General features: G+C 53.1%; 3 protein-coding genes across 3 annotated transcripts; 1 reads left to right on the top strand and 2 right to left on the bottom strand.

Annotated features, from left to right (window-relative positions):
* Window positions 1-894: 894 nt before the first annotated feature.
* Window positions 895-3,198, top strand: TGME49_257480 (NADP-dependent succinate-semialdehyde dehydrogenase; the record flags this gene model as incomplete). The annotated part of the gene is made up of 1 exon (XM_002364941.2): window positions 895-3,198. One exon carries the CDS (start codon window positions 895-897, stop codon window positions 3,022-3,024), a length of 2,130 nt encoding a protein of 709 aa, XP_002364982.2. The 3' UTR covers window positions 3,025-3,198.
* A 409-nt stretch (window positions 3,199-3,607) lies between these two features.
* Window positions 3,608-8,896, bottom strand: TGME49_257490 (prefoldin subunit superfamily protein). The gene is made up of 8 exons (XM_018781140.1): window positions 8,045-8,896; window positions 6,947-7,027; window positions 6,526-6,596; window positions 6,029-6,140; window positions 5,489-5,611; window positions 4,989-5,078; window positions 4,735-4,834; window positions 3,608-4,275 (listed from the first exon to the last, which is right to left on the bottom strand). Exons 1-8 carry the CDS (start codon window positions 8,345-8,347, stop codon window positions 4,256-4,258), a joined length of 900 nt encoding a protein of 299 aa, XP_018636975.1. The 5' UTR covers window positions 8,348-8,896; the 3' UTR covers window positions 3,608-4,255.
* Window positions 8,897-11,668: 2,772 nt separating this feature from the next.
* On the bottom strand, window positions 11,669-15,729 carry TGME49_257500 (hypothetical protein; the record flags this gene model as incomplete). The annotated part of the gene is made up of 2 exons (XM_002364943.2): window positions 11,669-12,553; window positions 12,907-15,729. The coding sequence occupies 2 exons, from the start codon at window positions 15,727-15,729 to the stop codon at window positions 11,669-11,671; spliced, it is 3,708 nt and encodes a 1,235-aa protein (XP_002364984.2).
* Between the last annotated feature and the right edge of the window lie 501 nt (window positions 15,730-16,230).

The following is a 16,230-nucleotide window of genomic DNA, read 5'->3' as shown; positions in this document are numbered from 1 at the left end:
TGTTCTGTGTGTTCTCTCAAGAGATGGTGTTCAGTTTCCTGGAGAAGTACTTTGGATTTCTTTCCGCCGTGGAGCCCCGCGCAAAGTACACGTCTCTGTGCTGCTAGTGCGCGTGTGGCCGCTTGTCGCTTGACTCCGTTTCTCCGCATCCTTTTTCGTTTGTGTTTGCTTTCTTCACTAAGAAGCATGGTGTTTGTCAGGGAACGAAATTTGTCTGAGTTACTTGGTTCTCTCCTTTTTAGGCCCGTGGCTCCGCTCGTGACATTGTCAACACTGACGAGCAGTGCATGCACAAATTTTGTCTGCTAGTCGATGACATCTCTCACATGTTCGCGGTCAAGTGTTATATTGTTATTTTGTCTTTTCTGCCAATTCATTTGTTCTGAGTGTTGTGTTCACAGTCGTCTGCAGGGGCATCGGAACAGCTTATGTTGTCTTTCTGGAAAATTGTATCCCCTTAAGCCACGTGCCGTTGTCAGCAATATACTCACACAGGCATCCGCTATGACTACTGTCCAGCGCAGATGTGTGCTTGCACCGATTATAGAATCACATGTTTTCCAGCATGCCCGCGCCACTGTACCTTCTGTTACACCAGCAATCTTCGTCGTGTTTGCCTTTGAAGAACCCTTGTTCAGGTGAAGGTGTCCGATGCGTCGAGAGGTTCAAATGACTACGGCAGACTTACCACATATGTTCTTTGTGCGGAAAGTTCCCGATGTGTTATTTGTAATCGAAGCCCCTGCTTCCAGTTTCAACGCGTACAGCAACCTCGGCCGCTGTGGTTAATTTCCAAATGCCACATCTCCACGTGTTTCTACCTGGTGTGTTGTCGTGTATTGTTTAACGAAAAGAAATCCTTTGCTGTGCGACTTTTGGCAAAAGGGGAGCAAAATGGTCTCGATATCTTGCGGACGCATTCGTGCTCGTCCATCGCTTATTTCTTTTCCCTGTGCACTTCAGACACTGGTCTGCGAGATCCGCAGGGGCATTCGCAGTAGCGATCTAGGGAGAGACTGTAGCTCCGCTTGCACACCGATTTCGGCGGAAAGGTGTAGCCGCGCTTCGACGCGTCTTTCAGCCAGCAGTGGAAGTGAGATTAGAGCCTCAAGCAACTTCCTACATTCATGCACTGCGGGTGATTTGGGATGCAGCCGCGATCTGGCTCATACGCAAGTGCCTACAGCCTCTGAATCCTCCACTCAGCGCAGAAAAGCTGCTCGCGGAAGATTTTCTGCCTCTTCCTCTTCGTCAGTGCCTGCCTTTTTTGGCCCTTCTCCCGTCTCCCCTGCTTTTCGAACAAGTCGTCCCTTCGCCACCATGAGTTCTGCGTTCACGGACACGACAGCGAGTTCGATCGCAAAGACAAGGGAGCTTTTGAAGACCCTGCAGCTGGGTGCTGTTGTCAATGGAGTCTGGCTTCGTTCTCAGGATACCGATTCCTCCACTTTGCCGCCTTCGCTGGCCTCTCTCCTTCCGTCAAATTCTTCTTGTGAGGAGGAGGAGACTGAAGGAGCGGCTTCAGCCTCTTTCGCGGTGACAGACCCCGCAACTGGGCAGGAGATTTACCGACTTCCGGCTCTAGGACGCATTTATACCCGGGCAGCCATTGCCGCAGCGGAGAAGACACAGCGCGAAGAGTGGGGCTGTGAGCGGAAAGCGCCAGTTCTACGTCGCCACCACGTACTGCTCGAATGGGAGAGGTTGGTCAAGCAAGAGAAGGAGAGTATTGCCCATATCATGACTCTAGAGAGTGGCAAGCCCCTCGCTGAGTCGCGAAACGAGGTGATGTACGCAGCATCTTTCATCGGTTGGTTTGCCGAGCAAATCCGCCGGGAAAATGGCATCATCATTCCCTCTCCCGCTGGAGACAAAACGATGATTGCGTACCGCCAGCCTGTGGGTGTCTGTGCACTAATCACGCCTTGGAATTTTCCTGCGGCGATGCTCACAAGGAAGGCTGCGGCAGCTTTGGCTGCGGGTTGTTGCTGCGTGTGTAAAGTCCCACACGATGCTCCTCTAAGTGCTCTATACATCGCGAAATTGGCAGAGAAGGCTGGTGTCCCGAAGGGCGCCCTGAATGTCCTGACGACGGACAGTGAGGGATCCCGTCGATTTGGCGCGGAAGTCTGTCAAAGCGAAGTTGTGCGGAAAATTTCCTTCACTGGTAGTACCGCCGTTGGCAAACTGCTCATGCGACAGGCTGCAGACACGGTGAAGAGAGTGTCAATGGAGTTAGGCGGAAATGCGCCGTTCATAGTCTTCGAAGACGCAAATATTGACGAGGCAGTTCAGGCCATTGTCGCGTGCAAATTCCGCGGTGCTGGACAAACGTGTGTGTGTGCAAATCGAGTGTACGTACACCGCGACGTGTGGGACCAGGTTGTTCCAGCGGTTGTGAAACTTGTCAGAGAGCAAATTGTCGGCCACGGCCTGACCCACGGGGTATCGATTGGACCTGTCATCAACCAAAAGGCCGTAGAAAGTATCGACTCTCTTGTGGAAGACGCTGTAGAAAGGGGCGCGAAAATCCTTCTGAAAGGCGGTCCAAATGCAAAGCTGAAGCGTTTGCCGGAGGAACTGAGTCGCGGGAGCTTTTACTGGCCCGTGGTACTCGACTGCCGGGAATTCGACGGACAGGAGGAACAAGGTTTGAAAGAGGAGAAAGACGCAGGCAAAGAGGGGGCAAAAGAAGCCACGGTTGCGCGCATTTTGCAGGCCGAGATATTCGGTCCAGTACTCGCGTTGTATTCGTTCTCGAGTGAGGAAGAAGTGATTCGAAGAGCGAATGCCACACGCGCGGGTCTTGCCGCATACATGTGTTCCGAAAATATCAACAGAGTGCGTCGTGTCTCTGCTGCTCTTGAAGGTGGCATGGTCGGCGTCAACACGGGAGTTATTTCGGCAGCTGAGGCACCCTTCGGCGGAGTAAAAGAGTCAGGTGTTGGACGGGAAGGATCGATATACGGTCTTGATGAATATTCTCAAATCAAGTATGTCTGTGTAGGTGGTGGGCACCAGTGATGATGAGGGCAAAACAGAGCAACATCCGAATCGTAGCGACGACGACGAAACAAACGAATGAGAGAACCAGATAGAGAACGTTAAAGTGGCGCTACACCAGAGACGACCGGTATGTGTATGGGACGTGGGCCATGGAAACGTGCGGTCTTAACTGATGAACCCGGATCCCTCAACAGAACAACCCGTCTCCCTAGCTCGGTCTTCGTGACTCCAGTGTCGGCAACATCCCGGCCTAGCGACATTTATCGGGTCTATACACCGTTTTCCGAGGGTACTTTCTTTTTTCCTGGTGCGTCAGGGAACAAATCGTGGGTGCACAGGTTGTCCTAAGGTTGCGCACAGCATATCCGTCCGAAGGGTCTTCGTGTGCTTAAAAAACGAATCTCTTTGTAGAATGACTTGGACCTAGCGCAATGGTAGATCCTATGATTTCTCTTCTTTGCTCAATCCACCCATTCTTGCTAAGAGAAAATCGAACCGTATTTTGGCAGGGTTCCCTAAAATCGTCACGCCAACTCGGTGGACGCAGGCACAGTGAAACTCAAAGACACCGTTCCTTTCAGCGAGGTGAAAAGAAAGAACACCCCAGCTTGGTGTCTTTGCATGCACCAAGAAGAATGTGTCTTCAGTAGTAAGCTTGCGCGACTTAAAGGTCTGGGTACCAGATGTGCTGCAAACGGAAAGCGTGTGCCAAAGAAAACCATCACTTGTTCCGTCTCCAGGGGCTTGTCAAGTGCACGCGAGAACGCGGATTCGCGAAACTTAAAAGTGCACACTTGGCACGAAATACACAAGCACCGGAAGGCGGAGGAACTGCAAAGAGAACGAAGAAATGACGGCGCAACATGAGAGATGCGCGCACTAGCAGACTGTGACTGCATGCGCTCGGGTCGAAATGAAAGCAGACACTCAGACCGAAACAGCATTCGCTCGTGACAAAACAGCGAAAGCCAAGGGGCAAAAAAGAGAGAAGAACGGAATGATGCGTCGCGCACATAGCTCAAGCGACAGCAGAAATATTGCAAAGTTGCCTTCTATCCTCACACCACGACGGGAAGACACAGGCAAGCCGCCCGCGCAAGAGAAACACGAGCATCGTGGATGAGGCAAGGCGGAAGAGAAACGAAAGAGAAGACGAAATGGAGGACTCCCCGTCGGACACCAGTTGAGCGTTCTGGGCCCCAGCGTTTCACCTCTGTTCTCCAGGAAAGTCGCTACGTGGAGGTACTGTCTACGCAGATTCGCGTTTGCCTACAAGAGAAGCAGAAACACAGAGACTGAGACACCGCAACGATGAAGCACTGAGACGAAAAACATCAGCACCCAAGATCCAAGAGGAACGCAAGTGTGTAAGAGCTACAGCAGGGCGCTCTGTAGGCGCGACCGCAAGTCACGCCATTGACGACATAAAAACAGAGAAATCCACAAGAGAAGACACACAAACGACATTGACAAAAGAGGCAGATTCAACACGCATTTGGATCGGTGCACGCAGATTACGGAAGGTCGAAGCAGATGTCGTCATACAGCTCGCTAGGTATACTCTCAGTCACAAAATCGTCGAACTCCAGTCGCACACGCAGCGGTAGACAAGTAAAAAAAGAGATGGAACACGACAAACCGAGCACCTGGGTTTCTTGGAGCGACCTCAATAGGAGAAATCCGTTTTTTCTGCTTTCCCTTCACTCCACGAACGACACTTCGACTCACCTTTGGCTTCCTGGTTCTTCTTCACGCCATAGTTGTGAATTCGGGCAACATTCACCTCCGTGACGGTGATTTGCGTCCTCAGACGCTGAAGATCTTCCACCTGAAAAGGGGGGAAAGTACAGAGAACGCACGCCGGCGTCTCACCTCTCGCGCTGTGTTTTCAGGAAAACAGAGTCGACTTGAAAACGCAGGAGTGAGACAAGAGAAAGATACGAAAAACAAGACTGGCTCTGAGAAACGGCGCATGCACCCACCGCTGCAGCTCGCGTTTTCTTCGCCGTCTCCACGTTGTTGGTCAGCAGCGCTTCAGCTTCATCAAGCGAATACTCCATGACGACATTCGCCTGCAAAGCAATGAACAAGCAAGACGTTCCACATCACGCATACACGGAAGGCGTACAAATAAATGCACAAATATACCCGTATCTAGAAATATACATATATATATATATATATGCATATTCATGCATGCATGTGGAGGTGTGGGTACTCTGGAACCCTAGTGTAAATGAAAAAAAAGAGCGAGGCAAACGAAGGGGGGTGGCTCTGACTTCCGCTGTCTTTTCCTCTTTGCGGACTCACGGGAACCTGACTGTAGTACAGACCCTATATTTCGACACGAATACGCGTGTGTACATAACCATGCATAAAAAGATTCATTTGTGCAGTGAGAAAGATGTCTCTCCAGCCTCCTTGAGACAGGGTTTTTTCTCATCGCGTTAGTCAAAGTCTTGTGTATCTCGCCGTGACGTACACCGAGCCAGAGACAAACTGTGTCCGTGGGTGGAATAATGGCCTCTGCATGCAGTGTGTCAGCGAGCTCGAAGTAGGTCCTGAGCTCCGCCTCCTTTGGATCTGCGGCGTCCTTTGCCTTCTCCTAAGCAGAGACAAAGACACCACAAAGAAATGATGAATGCTCCACTTCTGACCGCGGTCTCATGCGGGGGGTCCTTGCGACTGAGGAATACCCGGCTACGGCATTATTCATCGACAGTAGCCAGTTCTCTGCGTGAGGGATCCGCGACTTGAAAGCGCGGAAGTTTACTCGAAAACACGATCTGTGAGCAAAGAGTTCTTGGCCTCAGTTCCCTTTCGCCCCTGAGAGCGAGACCGGTTCGCTCTGGTTTCTCCTCGCCGGTGTGCCCTGTTTTTGAGTGGAAGCACCAGCAGGTTGTGAAGTCAGCAGCCTTTTCCTGCCTCGCGTTTCGTGCGAAGCGCGCATGCGCCAGAGAAATCCTGGAACGATGCATGTCAGCAGTGTCGTCTTTCCTTGTCGTTCTGGTGGTGCACTTGCCTTCTGTTGCTTCAGCCTCTTCACGGCCGAGAGAGCCTCTTCCATGTCTCCGATCTTCGCGAGGAGACCCTCACTCTGTCTCTGAATGGCCTGCTCCATGTAGCGGTACTTCCTGAAGAAACACAGCGACAGCAGGCGTCGAGGCCTTGAACGCTTCTCCAAGAAGACACACGCTTTCACGGCTTCACTCTTAGAAACGCTTTTCACCAAAAAGAGATGGAGACAGAAGACGCGAGAACTCGCACGGACGTACGAAGAACGTTGCTTCCTTCTTCAGAGCAACCCCCACTAACTCTTCTTTCACAGTGCTCCACTTTCTCTTCTCTCTCTTCGCCCAAGAAACTCCTTGTCTCCGTTCCCTTCTCGTTTTCGCGTGTGACGATCCTTCTCTCGCGCGCGATCTCTTTCCCCCCGGCGTCCGAGCCTTGTCCACTCCGTTCGGCTGCTGTCTCCCTCGACTCCGCTCTCGGAAAAGAGACCCGCCCCCCAAAACTCACATGAGAAGCTCCCTAGCAACGGCCTCGACATGCCCAGGGTTCTGCAGGCCGACGAATTGCTCCACACTTCGCTGCAAAGAACACAGCGCAGCTGGTTTCGATTTGCTACCCTGCGAGTCGACTTTCAGCCGCACAGAAAACAACGAAGATACACGCCATGGAGAAGGAAAGTGAGTCGAAGAGATCCATCCGACGCAACTGGCTTTGTTCTGGTCGTCACGACTCCGCTCAGAGGAAATTTTTTGGAAGAAATAAAATTTTGAAAGCAAGAAACGCAGAGGTCACATAAGAGACGGGGGGCGAGAAAGGGTGCTGGGCTTCCTCGGCTTGCTTCGTGTTTGCTTTTGAGAAGAAGAGAAGCAGTCGAGCCTAAGCGGCATCGAAATCGGCATCAGAACTCGTCTCCCGCGCATGCACTCACAATAAACTTCGCTCGGGGAATTTTACGGTGTCCTGCCTCCTGCTCCTCCGGCACTGTGAAGTCCTCGGTGGTCATGGGAGCCTGCGACGCCAGGATGACAGGCAAGCCCAGAAAAGAAGAAAGCGATACGAGAAGAAGAGATGGATATGGGGGGAAGGGAGAGAGATCCAGAGAGATGAAGCGAAGTGCAGATAAGAGAGAGATATGGAGTAATTTGAGAGAGAAGACACACAAAGGAGGAGAGAGAGATACAGAGAAGCAGAGAGACGGATAAAGGTCACAGAATAGAGGTTCAGGGGAAAGAGAAGACGAGGGGAACAGGTCAGAGATCAGAGAGCTTCAGAGAAGAAGAGAGGGGAGAGACGAGAAGAGAGACAGAGAAGAAGAGAGATACACGTCATGAAGAATAAGAGTGAGTCGAACAGACCCATCAAACGGCAAGCGACTTTGTTCAGGTCGTCCTGACTCTCCCTTCCAGAAAATGTCGCGAGATAGAGACAGAACGTCAGGACAAACCAGTAAAGCAGATCTGATTGCAGATCGGAAAAAATTGTTCCCCAGATATGCGGGTCTCGCACGACTTTCCAGATTCCCTTCTTGCAGTTCGATCTCAGCTTTATTATCCACACCCGGAGTCATGTCTCAACTCATGTGAATCCAATGTTCTCCATAAAACACACACATACACGTATAGATAGATGTACATGTACGCATCCTGGCATGTATATACTACTACAGGCAGATGGATGTACAGGTGGATGCAAATCTATTTGCCGGTACATGCGAGCGTCTTTCTGGTCTCGAGGTGGAAAACACGAAGCAGGAGCTGAAGGAGAGAACTCCACACAAGGCTCCGTGGGAACGAAGAAACGAAACACTGGAAAGGAGCTAGGTTTCTTTCATAGCTGGCGAAATTTGAGAAAAACAGCAAAGAGCAGAGACCGGACAAGCCGAAGGCGGTGCATGCAAGAGGGAAGAGCGAACTGCAGAGCAGAGACTGAAGGATGAGCAACGACGAGAAGAAAACGGAAGGAGAGGGAAGAGAGAAACTGGACATTCTGAAGAGAAAAGAAAAGACATGAGAGAGGAAAGGCTTACAACCTCGGCAGGCGCCCCAGAGAGGCCGCCTGCGTTGCCGCTTCTCGCTGTTGAGGTCATCTTGTCGAGGAGCGTCGGAGAAAAGAAAGCGACGTTTTTTTCGGTGGAAAGGCGAGAGGAGACAGAAGAAAGGAAGAGAGAACACGAGAGCGATGTGCAAGTGAGAAAAGAGGAGCGAAGTTGGGCGACGGGAAGCCGCGGAGAGAGGAGAGAGAGTGGAGAAGAGATCGTCGGACGAAAAGGCTTCGCTCTTCTACGCAGAGGAAGCCGCTCAAGCATACAAACCGACGACGAAAGAGGCATGCCAGACGAGATGAGAAACTGAGGAGGAACAACGGTGAGGACGATGTGCAGAGACAGACGAACGACGGCCAGCACAGACGAAGGCCGCCAGCAGCTGGAACGCGAAAGGCAGAGGGACCGTAAGGCTGAAACGAGAAAGAGAAGATGCTGAGTGCATCGTCCAGGTTACACCGCCGAAGAGGGGAAACAAAGGAGAGGAAATGAAAAGCAACGAGTAAATCAAGAAGACGAGTCCGCAGTCATAATGCAGCTTCGGAGACAGGCAAGGAGGAGTCTGAACGAGGGCAGAGGTGATGTCTGCTGCTCCCCCCTTCCGCTAGGAAAGAAAGAGCGAAGAAGATGCTCAAAGTCTTCACATGCAGACTCTCGAAAAGGAAAGGAAAAGAGGACGAAGAACAGAAAGGGAGAGCGGGCAGAACAGGAAAGACGTGAGGAGGTTGACACACGCAGCGGCGCACAGTCGCGTTGCTTGTCTTCCCGTTTTCTTCGGTAGAAGTGACAGCAGAGAAAACCGAGAAAAGAAGCAGATGCACGACGGACTCTCTTCTTATCCCCGTTTTCCCCAACATGGCATTTGATGTGCAGTTCGATGTGTGCCTCTCCAGCCACGTGTGCAGCTTCCTTGCCTCACCTTCCATCTGCCCCCCGTCTTTCTTCGTCTATAAGCCGAACAGGTTCAGGGGCGAGTCGAACGCGAGCAGCCAGTTTTTCTAGGGGGGTTCTGCAGGTCTCGTGACCTCGAAAGAAAATGCAAGTCCTTAAAGAAAGAGTGATGACACCGATGACGTCGGGGAAGGTTTTCTGAGATGAAAAATGGTCAATGTGTTTAGCAGCCTGAAACGACATCCTCTCTGGGGTTCCAGAGTCCCTGCCTGCTCTTGGCCGACAACAGCAGTAACGAGAAGGCGAGATCGCGGTAGACTTTGATTCGCCTCTTTCGTCTGTGCCAGAACACAAGCGGATGGAAAGACCTTGAAAAAAGAACGGGGAAAACCACGTTTTTCTCTCGTGATCATTGGGTAAAGAGGCAGTTGAAGCACTATAGTCGCCTCCCGGCCGAGTTACCGCTAAAAGCGTGGTTTCTCAACTTCTCTCAAAATTTCAGACCAAAACGCCTGTGCACGCGTTAGCCGAAACTGTTGGATTCCTTGGATCAGAACACCCTCGTTTAACTTCTGATCTGTGTGGCTTGACTGGAGTCGCGTACGTAGATGAGGGAGACGTCTTGACACTCGAATCACCGATTTCGCCAGCGAGTTGATCGAATTTAGAATAAAGATGGTCCCCTCCAGAAATCAGACATTCAGTTTAGTTTGCTTCTTCGGGGTCGTTTTCTAGGCTTTTCAAGCCGCATGTGGGTAAATAAGTCTTGGGTTTTACGTAGGTTGGCCGCTACTGCTGAGACCGTGTCCTGTGAAGATAAAACTATCAAGGAATTCCAGTTGTAGAAAGCGAGGTCGGGGCGATAATGGAGCTGCAGGAGTAGCCAAGAAAGAGAATACACCTCTGGAAAAAGGCAAACGTCGTGTGAGAGCCAGAGTAGCACGCCTTTGCAAATAATTGGTGACATGTCACCTCAGAGATTTGTTGCACTCTCTGTCGGTGCACCGACGGCATCCGTCAAACTCTTTCACAGGGTGAATTCTCATCGTGATAGAGAAAGTAACTGCTAGAACAAACGCGTGGATTAGCTGGTGTTGAGCAGCAAACGCAAGACGATACATCTGAGTTAAGTAATAGAACAGTGCCACACGTTGTCGGTGAGAGAATTTGATAGCCGGCCGAGATAGACAAGAAGGCGACGGGAGAGTATGAGATCTTCTAGCGGCAAGACTTGTTGTGTTTCCCAGAAGCCGCGGACTCCACACAGATGGTGTGAGCGACGAGCGGAACAAAGGCCGCGACACAAGTGAACGCTGGAACTAGGACTCGCGGAAGAAAAGCATGCAAGAGGATCTGAAAAGTGCTCCGACGTAGATACCGATAATACTGGTTCTCTGCCCTGAACTCGACTAAAATCCACAAGATATCCGTGATCTGGGTGGTTTGTTTGCGTCGCCTGGTGTACCTGTTTTATCGAACAACAAAGGACGCAGCTCAATTCGTTTGCTTCCCCCCAACCTTGGGTCTGATGGAGGTTTCACGTTCAGACCGAGCTGCGAAGGAAAATGCCCCAAGCTCCTCCAACGAGCTTCTGTGACCTACACGCAGCGAAGCGCTGTTTCGAGAGGAAAACATCAGGATGAAAGTGAAGGCTCGTCTCTCCTCTCTGTAGACACGTTAGACTCTTTTCTGAACAAGTGTCAATCTATTTAGGTATCTACGTGCAGAGACAAACTGAAGTCCTTCGCGTTTACAGCGATGTGGACATCCGTCTACTCGTCCATGTATTTATTCGCTTTTATTTGTACAGGCACAGAAGCACGTTTGCGGCGCATGCGATACGACGGTCTGAGGAAAGCAGGCGCTCGCGGCCGAGTGTGGCTGAAACAAACAATGAAGAAAATGCAGGGCTGTGCCGCTTTTTCTCACGCACTGAGAAGAAGTCTGTCGGGCCTCTGTTTCCGCATAGAAACCGGGAAGAGGAGCAGCTCCCCAAGCCGATGAAAACATCCTCCACGTCGAATACTGCACCGAAGAAGGGGAAAATGTTTTTTAAAAGGCGTTCGTCGCACAAAACAGGCTGAAAGAACAGGGCGACCATGGCTGGCCCCCGTGTCGAAACCAGCGACTACGAGACCCACGAGGAAAGGACCTGCGCCAGCCTTGGCTTATCGTTCTTCGCTGCTGACCTTCAAGATCTAAACCGGTAGTCCAACTCACAGTATATATACACGCCCCAGAGAAAGTTTTTATAAACCTAGCACTCCCGTTTTTCAGTGTGTATCAAGACGCCTAGGTTCAGTGTCTGCATTGCATGCCCCCTGAATACGTAAGGGGGAAGGGAAAGGTTATTTATCGCCTTTCGTCCAGAAAATGTCAATGGTTCTCTTTCTTCTCAAGATCGGAAAAAAGTACGTTTCCTGTCTACAAGGCTGATGGTTCCAACGACGTGAAGCCGCCTTGCACAGAAACCTGCGACACAACTTGAGTCCTTCCTACCGTGATAGACCGCTTTTTTTTGAGTTGTCTCCAGATTTTCCTTCATTCTCGTCTCTCACTATCTTCTCCACACTGGGTTGTCCTTTCCTGCGCCTCTCAGCTTCTCTCTTTCTCTCTGCTTTTCTTCGTTGACTGAGTCTCTTTTTCGCCGCGGCGTTTTTCTTCTTTTCTTCTGACGCTGGGTTCCACTCTTCCTAGGTTGTCTTGCGCCTGCGCGATTCATTCTTCAGGTCTGCGTCCACGTTCAGCAGGCTCTGTCTGTTCCTTCCGAGCCGCGCATTCTTTTCTCTGTGTGTCTCCCTCGAGCCAGGCATCGAGGAGTTCGAAGACTTTCTCCTGTCCGGGCTCGTTTGCGAGGTTGTGCCACACATCCACGTTTTCGACGAAGCTCACTTTTTCCTTCTTCCTCGCTTTCTCCACTTGTTCTGTCGAGTCTCTCTCCGCCTCTGCTCCGCTCCTCCTCACCTTCTGGCCTTTACCACGAGTTCCGCGGACCTCTGCGTCTTCTGCGGACTCACACAACGCATTTGCACCTCGATTTCCCCCCGCCTGCCCGCCGCCTGCAGCTTTGCTCAATGCTGCGTCCTCTCCACTTTGCGAGTTCTCCAGTGCGGCTCTCGCTCTCTCGCGCTCGACGAAGGCTGCGAAGCTTCTCTGCTGCTCTGTAAGGTTGTCTTCTCGCTTCCCGCTGCTCCGCTCTGCCGCTCCGACATTCAGCAAAATCAAGGCCTTCTCAGGAGCCTTCTGTCCGCGCCTCTTCGCGGGTCTACGCGCTGCGTCGGGGTCGCCCTGCCTGAATCGCTCTGCCTCGCCACACTCGCGCGTCTCCTCTTCCCCGCTGGTCTGCGCATCTTCGTTCTCTCCAGATCCCAGGCGCTGAAAAAACTGCACCGCGCCCCCCGCGTCGCAGATGGAGTCTGTGGCGTTGTGGAGAATCAAAACTCTTTCTACGTTTTCGCAGTTTATTTTCTCCACCTCTTCCGGCTCGAGAGCCCGCTGCGCCCCGCGCATGATCGCAGCAACAAGACCTCCCGGAGGAGACGCCTTGAACGTCAGGGGATCGGCTTGAAAAGACAAGCGAAGCTTCTCGTACTCTGCCACCCGCTGAAAACACGAAGGCATTCAGAACGCACATCGATCCCACACCACACAACCACACAGTTCATCTACATACATACAAATATATATACATATATATATACATAAATATACATAAATATACATAAATAAACATAAATAAACATAAATAAACATAAATATACATACATACACAAACATATATATACACACACACATATATATATAGATAGATATGAAGATGTAAATCGGTACTGAAGAAAGCGAAGACCTGGCGGCACCGACGGATGCACAGTTTCGTCGAGAGACTTGGAGACGGAGTTCTCCGATTGCTGAGGACTTCCGGAAGGTGTACGCGGGCAGCAGACAGCGAGACGCACCTTTCTTTTTCGGTCACTTTTCAGACGTCTCCAGGGAGCGAAGAGTTCGAGAGGGACCCCCGGGAAGAACGCAGCGAGAGGAAGGATGCCGTACTTGGCAAGTTCCCACTTTAGCTTGGCTTTGCGTCTCTCCAGATCGAACATGGGCGAAACGAGAATGAGTCCTGTGAGCCCCAGTGCAAGGTTCGCCACCTCGCTCGGAATCTGGTGAGAGCCTGGCGAAAGGTTCGCGCGCGGCGTCTTCTTCGACGCGAGCTGCTGCTCATCTTTGTCCTCCCCGCTCTCTCTCTCCTTCCTCGTCTTCCTCTCTCCCTCTCTTCCTGCCGCACCCAGGAGAGCTGAGCGTCCGCACCGGTCCAGTTCTTCTCCGCCTGCTTTCTCCTCTCCGCGCATGGCTGCTGGCGTCGCGCCTCTCCCCTCCGAGTCTTCCTCGCCGGTCTCCCTGGCCCTCTTGTGGGGCGTCTCCGGTGTAGCGCCCACATGAGCCCAGCAGCGGGAGAGTGTCTCCGAATGGCCAGCGAGTTCGACGGCTCGCGCCGCGGTCCAGCCTCCCATGCTGATGCCGAGAAGGTGGAAGGGGAAGGCGTCTCTGTCGGGGCGTCCGAAACGTCTCTGTGTGGAGAGGACGACGAGGAGTGCGTCGCGAGCAAAGTCGTCGAGCTCCGAGACTACACACCGCAGGCCGCGCCAAGCTCCACTCAAGCCGTGACCTTGCAAGTCGAAGCCAACCACGAGAAAGCCCCGTGCGTTCAGCGCATGCACCCAGCTGCCTTCGTAAAACAGCGAACCCAAGGAAGACTCTGGCCCAGGAGCAAAGACAGAAGGCAGATCTGACGACGCGTCAGAGAGGTCAAGTGATGAAGCGCGCGAAGAGAAAGAACTCGAAGAGACCGAAGAGTCAGAAGACACAGAGGCAGTCGCCGGAGGAGAATCTGGAAGAGAAGAGCGTTTATCGCTTGCTCTGTTGAAGTCTGCGTCCCTCTCAGCTTCCACTGGATCGCCGCCTACTCCGCGCCTTCCTTCCTCTTCTGTTGTCTCGGTCGGTGCTGAAGACGCCCGGGGTCTCTCCTGCAACTTCTGCAAGAAGTGACTCCGGCAGTGTTCGCCGTATCCGTGGACGAGAATCACAACGCCTCGAATTGGCTTGTTGCAGGCCGCGCAGGCAGTCCGTCCGGTTTTCCTGTCTCGCTGCAGTTCGCCTTTCTCGCCGACGAGACACCACCAGTCTCCGTTGCCTTCTCTCTTCTTTTCCGCGCTGCTCCTCTGCACCGTCTCTTCAGTGTTGGCCTGTCCCTCTTCTTCCCTCGAGGGCACTGGCCCTGCCGCGGCGGCGCTCTCAGACCCCCGCAGCCACCAGCGTGCGGTTGGCAATTTACCAAGGAGCGAAGAGGCGGAAGAGGAGGAAGGAGGCGAGACAGACGAACAGGAGGAAGACAGAAAAGAGGAAGGGAGGGAAGCCGGGTCTTCGAGCCGAAGAGATGCGTCTGTGTATTTCGACGACGCTCTTCCGAGAGAAGCGAGACATGGATTGCACTGGCATGGCCACCAAGTGTAGGTGCGAAGAGCGAGGCCTTGGCCGTTGACGAGTTCGCCTTCTTCTGGCCATCCGTCGTGTCTGTACAGTCTCTGCAGACTCGTGGACACAGTTGCGCCGCGCGGCTTTCCACCAGCTTCGCTCGGTTCTTCTGCCTCGGCCCTCGACGCCCTCTGAAGATGGATTGCTTTTCCCTCGCGACTCTCCTTTGCGCAAGAGTCGCTCTCATCTGTCTCCGCGCCTGCTTGGGGTGAGACGGCTTTGAAGCCTCCAGAGTCGCATGCAGCGAGCGACGTTCTTCCCAGGCCCCGGGTGTCTCCTGGGCGGAACCGGCAGAAGCGTCGCTCTTGTCTCCTCGCCATGTCTCCGCTCCTCCCGCACCGTTTTCTGTGCGGACTGCATGCACTGGTCTCCAGGCCAGCACGCTGAAAAGACGGATCTCTTTCAGACGAACAGACGCGAGAGGGGGAACAGATGAACGGCGGAGAAGACAACGAAGACGGGGACGAGAAAGACAAGGGAGAGGCAGACGAGAAGAGACAGCCTGAAGCAGCGAGCATGTTTGAGAGGCGAGAGGCGAGAGGTTGTTGCGGCTGGCGAATCGCCCAAAACCGGGGAGACGCTTGGTCAAGAGAGTCTCTCGACTTTGCGCAGGTCTCCTTCGTCTTCTCTCTTGCGCCGCCCACACGTTCCCCTGGAGAGAGGCCAGTGACGGTCGTCGACCGTCCCCGCAGACCTCCTCTGCACAGTTCACTCGCGGGTCGTCTCCTCGCGACGATCCTCTGCCCGCCTCGGGCAATCCTTCTGAGAGACGCGAAAGAGGCCGTTGACACCTGAGTCTCGCTTCTTGGCTGCCAGTGTCCGCGCGAACTCACAGAAGAGTAGCAGCGCGTCCCTTCAGGCCGGAAAGAAACAGCCGGGCGCGAGAGACTCGGCGAAGAGCCGCAGGGAGATAGCGCTCGCAGAGAGGTAGCGAGACAGGCGGCGCACGATGAGGTGAGTTGAGATGCGGCAGGAGGTCCGCAGGCGAGACAGGCGACGCCGAAGGCTTCGGAGCCGAGTTCAGAGGAGGCGGAGAAGCGCGAGCAGAAACAGCAAGGAAAGAGGCGAGAGGCCCGCGGGAACGCATGCGTCTCAGAGAGAAGCGAACCGATGAGTAGGAGTGGCTTCCGCATATGGCCATTGTCCGGAGAGAAAGAAGGAAGAAACAGAAGAGGCAGAAGCAAGCCTGGCGGAGCTGGAGCTGCACCGCCTAATGCATGCAGCGCTGCGCCGGGCAGACGACGCATCTTGACAAAAGTCACGAGTCACTCCGGGAGACGCGCCGAGAAAGGCAGGAAGAGAAAGATGGAGAGAAGAAGCAAGAAGGAGAAAGAGAAGAGAGAGAGGGCAGAGGAGAGGAGAGGGACAAGACAGCCGCGGAGAGAAGAGAAGGAAGAAGGAGTGAAGAATGGGAGACAGAGAAGAGACGAGCTCGAAACAATGGAAGAACAGATTACTAATCAGACTTTTTGAGGGGACGGCCTGCTGTCAGAGGATACCGACAGACGGCTGAGCAGTCCTCGCGTCGACGCAGCACAGCCGCCACTGCGTCCGAGCGACGTCCTGCAGGAGCGCCGCGACGGGTGTGTGTACGCGGCTGTCTCAGCCACAAACAATGCGGAGAGGAAACGCCAGGTCCTTTCTTTCTCACGAGGAAGCAAAAAGGATACTGAAACGAGGACTGGAGACCGAGCAAGACGAGACGACGAGACACAGCGCCAGTCAGAGAGAGCAGACTGAGCTGAAGA

This window comes from Toxoplasma gondii, chromosome VIIb (genome assembly GCF_000006565.2).
Source record: "Toxoplasma gondii ME49 chromosome VIIb, whole genome shotgun sequence".
Lineage (NCBI taxonomy): Eukaryota > Apicomplexa > Conoidasida > Eucoccidiorida > Sarcocystidae > Toxoplasma > Toxoplasma gondii.
Note: the sequence above shows the minus strand (reverse complement) of the source record. Positions and strands in the feature narration are given on the sequence as shown.